We start from the raw sequence: 9,129 nt of genomic DNA, 5'->3' as shown, positions 1-9,129 counted from the left end.
CTTTGTTCCAACTCAAGACATACCTGTTCAGCACTAGTGAACCATAAGGCTGAGCAGGGAGGAAGCTGTTGTAACTTTGGGATCAGACAGACCTGGATTCAACAGCTAACTCTGCTTCTTGTCCATGCATCCTGGCAAATGGCTTCATTTCCCCCAAGCCCAAGTGCTTCACTGTGAGCTGGGGCTAAGGCCTAAACCTTGTGAGGTTGTTTTGAGGACCACAGCGGACACTGCCAAGGAGCAGCAGGCGGTGGCCGGTGTTCCTCCTCCTCGCCCGTCTGGTCCCTCCTGTGGGGCGGTGAAGACCATCGCTCCCTCTATAGCAGTTTGTTCGAAACCACCTCTTCCAAGCCTCAAGGGCTCTCTGGTGCCGTGGGCTGGGGGCGGAGGCATGGCAAGGCAGCTGGGCAGCCCCCATTTCATGGTCACACTCTCCTCAGCCTTTGTCTTCCCAGACTGCAGAGCCACTGTCTCCCACTGGTCTTCATCCAGCCCTCAACCCAATTGCCACTCGTGAGTGTGCGAGCAGTCGCAGGACACTTGCCTTTTAAATTAGGCTGATCTGGCGTCAGCATAAGGCTGTCATGTGCCCTCTGGAATGCAGGTATTAATCTGTGAGACCACAGACCACAAGAGGCAGGCCGTGTTGAGCACACCAAGGCCAGGGAGGTGCAGCTCTCGTGAGTCACCGCTGATGCTTTCTCTCCCAAAGCTCCCAGCCACTCTCCAGCCTCAGCTCTTCCTACTCCTCCCATCCTCACTACCCGGCCAGGACAGTCTCAGGTACCCAGATACTCCTTACCTTTCTCATTCATCGCTAGGCCTCTGAACATGCTTTTGGTCCTGCTACCTGGTCTGTCCTCTTCTTGGCCTGGGGACCTGCTTCCAGGGTACTGTCAACCCGCTCCCCTGGGAAGCTTCCTTAGGCACTGCCCAGTACAAGCCACTCCCTCCACAGGCCTTTCCTACCTCGCACCAGGCCCGCTTCCCCAGGCATAGGAAGGTCTGTGTGCCTCCCCCAACAGACTCAGTTTCTCAGTTGTACCACTTGTGGCTGGGTGGCCTTGGAGGAGTCTCTTTATATTTTGCAACCTTAGTTTTTTCATTTATAAAAGAGAAATCATCATTCTTGAAGTTGAGGAAGGTTCAGGCTGGCGAAAAGCCCCAACACTATGTGCATGGCCCACCAAGCAGGCCCTACAGTCGGTGCTGATCCCTATCTTCTGCCAGGACCTCAGCCATAGAAATTGAGACAAGCAACAGCCTGAGCAGGGGCACCTCAGGACATCCCACTTCCCGATCCAAAGCTCCAGACAAGATTCAGAGCCAGATGCATGTGCAGGATTCACATTTATTGGTTCAAATACAGTACCTAATACTTGCTAAACATGCATTTCACACTAATTGGTCACATTTCCACAGGTAGTCAATTCACAAAACGGGGCCCATCCCTTGCCGGCAGGCAGGTGGGGGAGGTAGCAGAAGGCCTGAGTAGCCCGCAGAGCCCGCCAACTACCATTTGGTCATGCAGGGTAGATGGAGCCAGGCTGGCAGGCAGCCCTTGGCCGGCCCTTTGGGAACAAGGGCTCAGAGACATCCTGTTCACCCGATTCCTCCCAGGACCGTGGGTGGAGGTGGACCCGGGTACGTAGCCTGGGGTAGGCTCACGACGCAGGTGCCATCAGAACCCCTGAGGGTGGTGCTGTGGGAGGTGGTGCCCCCCATGCCTGGAACTGAGGAGGGAGATGGAGGCCTCTTCAAGGGGGCGGCTTGTCCCTTGCTGGGCAGGTGGGAAGGACTCCCCAGACACAGCCAGACATTACAATGCAGCCACAAGCCCCTATCACAGGCCTGGGATGGCAACACAGACAAAAACACCAACACCCCAGGGCAGGCAGGGTTTCTTTCCCGACAGAAACATGTAAACAGTGCAGGAGCTACAGTATTCTTTTCCCACAGGATTCCTCTGAGAGGAATCGACCAGGATGTCATTCGAGAGGTAGTTTTTTTTTTTTTTTTTTTTTCATGGAAATTTGAGTCAACAACATTATCACCTATAATAAGACATTTCAGCAAAGAAAACAACAGTCACCAAAGGGCAAAGAGGATCCTTTGGCCGACAGGGCTGGCTCCAGGATTTGGAAGGCTAGCCCCCAGCAGGATCACAGCGTTTTTTTGGGCTTGGAGCAGGCTCTGCCTTCCTCCTAGCTTCCTTCTGAGCCTATAGCTAATTCATGAGCAAGCCATGGCCCACTTAGGGTGGTAGGCCCAGAAGGAGAAGGTCAGATGGAGAACGGACTGGGCAGAGGGGCCAGGCTTCTTACAAGCTGCTAGAGGCGGGGCCGCCAAGGCTTGTGTTGCAGGACAGTCAGAAGTCTTCAAGTCTCAAGGTGGCCCAGGAAGGCCAAAGAGGAAGCCATAGCCTCTGGGACTCCTGCCTCTGAAGGAAACAATCTGGGTCTGTCTCCCAAGCCCAGAAAGGAGATGTTGCTTATGGCAGCCAAGAGAGGCGTTTCTGGGACCCTGTAGTTAAATACACATCCCTGAGCTATGGCCCTAGAAACCCTTGCCTCAAGGCTAGCCCGTTTCCAGCACCTGGTTGGGATGATTGCCATTTCTCATCCTGAGACACAGGTGAAGCATCATTTCATAGACACTGGACAGAGATGCTTCTAGCCGGGGGAAAAAGGAAGGATGGTCAACTGCAGAAGCAAAGGGGAGTGTGGGGTTGGGGAGCAGGCTCTCATAGGTCAAGGGGGGGGAGAAAGAGTAGTGGGGCTTTTGTTTAGGGCTTTTGTTGTTGTTTTAACCTTTAAAAAAAAATCAATAAAAAAAAACTTGAAGTTCAATAAAAAGGACTAGCCTGAAGGCTGAAATCTCTTAAAAGCAAAAATTTTAAAAGCAACAAGGAAAAGCACACAGACCAGGCGTCCACAGGTATGAATCTGGAACCACTGCTCAACTTCTTACCCTGCTGGAAAACCAGGGTCTCTACTCTGGCCAACCTTGGTCATGGCTTACATGTTGCCCACACTGATTTGTCTGTTCCATCTGTCCCATTCCCCAGGAAGCCAAGAAGAAGCAAATGTAGGGAATGGGTAGCAAAGCAGGGCAGCTTGCAGAGGAGCCAGGGTTTTAAAGATCTGGTGACACTGGCCCTATCAGATACTCGCTTCCCTGAGAAATGGGGCAGGGCAGAGGCAGGCTGATGTAAGGTAGGGTGGCTTTCAGTGTCACCATAAAGATCCCTAGGCTTCCCCCTATGCGTGCTCTGATTCTGGGATCCAGACAGGAAACTTCCTGCCTGCTCCTTTCTATCCCTGGAGGCTGGCCCACCTCTCTCACAGGCTGGGCACAGGGGCTGGATGTCCTCTGAGCTAGGTGGAGTGCTTAGATAGGTTCTGGGGAACTTCTCCAGATAAAGGGAAAGCGCATCACACCTTACAAAGGACTCCACAGTCCACAAAGGGAACCAAAGAGTAATTAGAGATGAAGCTCCAGGAATCTACACTATTGTCTTGGGTTAAGAAAGTGTTCAAAAGGAAGGGAAAAGCTTACATGTTTCAATGTTGTGCAAGGAGGTGGGGTTCTCCTTTTCCACACTACTTTCAGGGTCGTATCATTACGGTGGGGAACTCACTCAAAGTGAGTGCGTTTGGTGTCTAGGATCAGAGAGAGGACAGAGGAATTTGAGACAACACGTACAACTTTTTTCTTCTTCCACTAGCAAAAAGGCTGCCTGTTAACCAAACATTATGGCAAAAAACAAACAAGCCAAACCTCCCCCTCCAACCTTTCTCTGTGTCCTTCAAACCAAATTCACAAATACATCTAGTGGCTGACCTAATGTCTCCACGCTGCTAGCTACACTCCTACCTTCTCCTCATAATACCTGAGTTTGCAATGCAACACATTCACTTTACCCTGTTTAAAAGAAGCCCACGTCATAAAAGGACTGGGTGCAGAAGACATTAAAGACGGTCCACAGGTCAGGCTCCAGCTCGGAACACACAGCCACTTGGCTCAGAGATTCTGCAGGGCTCTCGGCAATGAATGGGCTCTTTGTTCTGTGGAATCTGCTGCAAACATTTGTAAAAATGGATTTGTACAATGGCAACTTGCAGAACCTTTCCCCACTCCACAAATTAACAACTTGCTCTGTTTAATACTACATGATCGGAGAGACGTTCTTGCCTGATCAGAGAGCAATTTCCTTTGACACCCAACACAACAGATAAAATGCTTAATTTGAAAAGGAATTTCAAAAAATAATGATTTGATAGATGGCGGACTAAGCAAGAAAAGATGCTGCACACAGGAGCCGTCTCAGAGGAGGAGTCTCTAATATGTGTCTCTTCCCCTATTTGAGGAAAGCAGCTTGGAATCTGACCTGTAGCCAAAGAATATGATCTAGCTGGTTAAATAAAAAATTCAGGAAAACAAGAAAAATACTGTGAAGTTACAAATTAATAGACACACATGAACACATAAATCTTCCCAATGCCATATGAAAAATGTGCTAGCTGGAGCTTTTCTAAGGAACATGTCTCCTCTTAGAACAGTTGGGGAAATGGCATTGAGGAGTAATGCTCTGAGTTTTAGATCCAGCAAAGGACAAACCTCACTCCTTTGCTAGTTGGTACCCGTAACATTTCACCAAAAAAAAAAAAAAAAAATTATAAACAGAAGCAGACTACCCAATTTGTGCACACTGGTGGTCACCTGGGTAGGTATACTGGCTGAGTCAGGAGAGCAAACAGTCTTTGGCCAAACTGACAGAGGAAGTGCTGTGGGCCCCTCACGCCCTCCCAAGGCTGCATTTGCTGCATGGTCTGGCTGGAGCACTGGCTGCGGGAGGTGCCCGAGTGTGGGCAGGAACAAATGCCACATTAAGGCAGAGAAGGGATGAGCACCTGAAAGAGCTCCAAGACAGACATGGTGTGGCCCTTGCCAAAGTCCAGAGGGGCAGGAACACTTCCCGGGACGAAGTGGGGCAGGTAGTGAAAGACAAGGGGTGCAGGCCACACCTGCAGAGGTAGCAGACAGGCCATTAGAAACATGAGGTAGTTTAAAGTCCCCCTTCCCTTCCAGGTGCTTTTGGCCCCTGCCCTCCAGGCCTTGGTTGGCCAGGCACTGATTCACAAAAGAGTAGCTGGGCTACCCTGGCTTTCCGTTCTGGAGCCCTCGGAAAACCTGGTCTCATTATGGAGAGATTAGGAAAACCTGGAGTAGGATTTAGGAGCAAAGTTTCTGGCCAGAAGGGTGAATGGTCCTTTCCACTATTTAAAAAAAAAGACCAGGTTTCAATTGAGTCCTGTGGGTGGTGGTGGGGGCAGGGGATTCTAAAGGAGGAATAGTTATTCTTTCAGCAACTTAGCCTTCGTCTTACTACCCCTTTGAAGCAAAGAAGCAAGAGAAGAATAAATCAGTAATGGGCATCAGGATTCAGAACATGGCATTTTGCTTAGTTTTTCAAAGGGCTGCAAGGAAGTCAAACTTATAAGGGAGAGAGAAGGAAGTCTGAGAAGGGCAGGGCTTAGAAGATCAAGTAGGAAACTAGGTAGCTGCGAGCCCTGAGGGAGCTGGTACACAAGTCCTAGGGATTGACTTACTGCCACATCTTCGCTGGATGGACAGTTGACAGTGGCAGAAATGGATGGGGGTGGTGCAGGGAGAGGAGGGCAGCAGGATGTGCGAACAGAAGCCTGTTTGCCCTTAGGACTGACCTGCTGTGCTGCTTTACATCTGGTCACTATGCCCTGATCTGAACTCTCGCACTTTCCATTGAGATGGCTCAACCCTCATCTCCTGTTCCACATGTCTTGCACATCTGGCTTAGTGAATCCCTGCCACCACTTCACCCCTTTGGTGTACTCTTACTTGACAAGTATACGGCTAGAAAAAGGCAGTTTGCTCTCTGACAGACAAACACATAAGTCTGCTGAGAAAAAGTGGAAACAGTAGGGATGGTTACACCCCCCTTCCATTGAGGTAGTCATCTTTGTTAACACGGAAACAGTATCTCAGCCCATCCCACCCTCTCCCTCAAAATACAAAAGAACTATCTCTAAACAATGACAACACTGTAACATTAGACATCTTCACATTTTGTAAACTGCAAGGAAATGCATCTGCTGCATTCACACAAAAGCATGTGCATCATGTTGAAGGCCATACATTCAACTCTGTCGTGAAATAAATATATAGAAAAATGAGGTTAAAAAAACAGACAAACAAACAAAAACTCTTCTTGTTATGGAGGCAACTGCACCATGCCTCCATCTTGGTCTCTGGCTCTCTTCCTGAACCCGTCCTGCCTACCCAAGGCTCTGCAGTCGCCTGAGGGGGCGCAGGGAACAGGTCACTCCTTGACCACACTTGTCTTGCATGAATGCAGCACCACCTTAAAGAGGAGAGGCAGCTGCTCCAGAGGGACATTCACCATCTTTCCTGAGAAAAGGGAGAAGAGGAGTTAGCAGTGGCCACTAGCAGAAGGGGGAACCTGCCTTCTCTTGTGCTAATGAAAGGTGATGTCGCCGGGGCAGAAAGTGGCAGAAGGACTATAAAGGTCAGACAGGGCTGGCGTCTACTACCCACTCATTCTGGAGTCCTCGGGAGACTCATATCATTTCACTACCCATGGCTGTGCTAGGCAGGTAAATGCATCATCTCTTTCAGCCTCATAGTTTTCCATGTGATAGATGTTACTTTTTTATCGTCATTTTGTAGCTGAGGAATCTGAAACTGAAAAGTAGTCCTACCTAGCCCTCTCAGAGCTAAAATACCAGAATTTTATGCTGTCTTTTTTTCCCTAGTAGACTTTCTAGTATTAAAAACACTTCTTCAGGGCTGGGGATTTAGCTCAGTGGTACAGCGCCTGCCCGGCAAGCATGAGGTCATGAGTTCGATTCTGGCTTACAGAAAACAAACAAACAAAAGACACTCCTTCAAAAGTGTATCACAGGTTAATAAAAGTTGGGGGTGAGGAGGTCACAGGGCAAAGAAATTTGTGAAATTCAGGGTTAATGTAGTGGCATAGGTTTCTTTTTTATTTTAAAAAATAAAAGAAGGGGGCTGGGGATTTAGCTCAGTGGCACAGCGCCTGCCTGGCAAGCACAAGGTTGTGAGCTTGATTCCTGGTACCGGAAAAAAAAAACAAAACAAAACAAAAAATAAAAATAAAAAAATAAAAGAAGGAAAACATTAACAGACAGACACCCATTTACAAAATAGCGTAAGAACAATACAAACAAAACAGAGTTACAGACAAAGTTGTAGGAAATTAACCACGGTTGTTGTGTTACTTATTGGTATCTTCAAAGTGGGTTCTCAGGAAAACAAATAGAGACATACAAGATTGATCAAACAAGTAATCATTAGGGCTGGGGATTTAGCTCAGCGGCAAAAGCGCCTGCCTGGCAAGCGCAAGGTCGTGAGTTCGGTTCCCGGTACCGGAGAAAAAAAACCAAAAAAGAAAAAAACAAGTAATCATTAATGTTCCTTTCTGTAGAGCAATAGAAGACAGTGGTACAACTATGTTAGCTATCCTGTACATACATACTTACATAATTTTCCCTTCTTTTGCTTCTCCTTTCCCTCACCCCAGTTGCCCTTTACTTTTGAGTATTTTCCTTTCGTTTCACAATATCTATCATACCTCCTAGTTTTTATTCACTCTTTTAGGTCCTACACTAGTGAGACATGCATAGGTTTCTTTATTGAAGGACTTCTCCGATCATTTAGTGTACTCATGTACTTTGTAAATGGCTAAGCTGAGCTGCTTTTTCCCTGGTAGTAACTTAGAATCACCTAAGGGACATTTAAAAAATACTAATTTCCAGGCTCCTCCTCAGACCAATTAAATCAGAGTATGTGAAGGTGCAAATTGAACACTAGTATTTTTTTTTGAAGTTCCCAGATGATTCTAAGTGCTGTCAGGACCAGTTTACATCTGCTAGACTGCACTGTGGCCCAAGGGGAGGCAAAAAAATTCCCCTGTCAAAATCCAAGTTTTTCATTAGATAATTATATTGCTGAATTTTGCAGGAACAATCCTAGTCTAGAGGTCACACTGCTGAGCTGCCCCTCAGTATACACGGGATGGCTAGAAATAAAAATCTTTACTAAAGATTGTTGAAGTAAAAAAACCAGCAAAAAGCTAACATTACTCAGTAAAATGAACCTATTAAATGTCAAGAAGCTGAGAAGGGGTCAAGACCACACACAAAGACACACCCAACACAAAAAATTCCTTTGCGAACACAGGATTTTAAAGATAACACTTTCCATGATTCCTGAAAGTCCAATCCTATGAAGTTTTTTTCTTATTAAATTGAGATATAATTCACATATCAAGTTCATTGTTTTAAAGTATATAATTCATGGACCAGGGATGTAGCTCAGGGGTGGAGCACTTGCCTAGCAAGGTGAGGCCCTGGGTTTCATCTTCAGTACCACAGACACACACCAAAGTACATATTTCATGAGAAGTTAATTTGGGATTCTTTAGCCTGTCTCCCACCTACAAAATTTAGTATCACCAACCAGCAGTCTTACAGAGATTGTGCCAAGATTAAATAAGGCCACAAAGTATCCTGCACACCATAGTTTAGGACCTGTGTATTTCTCTACACAGAAAACACACACTTTCTGTTATAACAGAGCTTCTCTGAGGGCAAGGGCAGCAGTTTCTATGCAGGTGGTGATGGGAATCAGCCTCCTTAAAACACTGTTTCACTAGCTAGGAGAAGCAAGTAAGGGATGGAAACCCAGGACAGAGTGTTACCTGCAATGTATCGAATCTCAGGTAAGCACATCATGAGATCAGGAAAGCGGTTGGGCTGATGTGTGTATTTATATTCAGTGAAATCCTGGCAAATGTACCAATATCGCTTGTTCAACTGTTCCAGCTGTGAGGCACTGGTCAGACCCCTGATATCTGGAGGGGAAAAAAAAAAAAAATCACACAGAGAATGAGAGGGGCTTTCTAATGCGGAAAAACACATTGTTGAGTACATGCATCTTTCAATTAAAAGCTATTCATGGTCACAACAGGGGATCTTTTATATTTCTGATATGGAAGACCTAAACTCTGGATAAAAGAAGAGAAATGAGAAAAGATATATATAT

General features: G+C 46.9%; 1 protein-coding gene across 4 annotated transcripts in view; it reads right to left on the bottom strand.

The window, feature by feature from the left end:
* Positions 1 to 1,331: 1,331 nt before the first annotated feature.
* Nr6a1 (nuclear receptor subfamily 6, group A, member 1) overlaps positions 1,332 to 9,129 on the bottom strand; it is a 198,910-nt gene continuing 191,112 nt past the window's right edge. For all 4 annotated transcript variants that reach the window (XM_005382484.1, XM_005382491.2, XM_005382490.2 and 1 more), the window contains 2 exons: positions 8,786 to 8,938; positions 1,332 to 6,450 (listed from right to left, as the gene is read on the bottom strand). In XM_005382484.1, the coding sequence (XP_005382541.1) occupies positions 6,362 to 6,450; positions 8,786 to 8,938 (242 nt within the window). In that variant the 3' untranslated portion in view covers positions 1,332 to 6,361. The remainder of the gene's footprint in view (positions 6,451 to 8,785; positions 8,939 to 9,129) is intronic.

This window comes from Chinchilla lanigera, unplaced genomic scaffold (assembly GCF_000276665.1).
Source record: "Chinchilla lanigera isolate Chin_1 unplaced genomic scaffold, ChiLan1.0 scaffold00018, whole genome shotgun sequence".
Classification (NCBI taxonomy): domain Eukaryota; kingdom Metazoa; phylum Chordata; class Mammalia; order Rodentia; family Chinchillidae; genus Chinchilla; species Chinchilla lanigera.
This window is presented reverse-complemented; position numbering and strand designations above follow the sequence as displayed.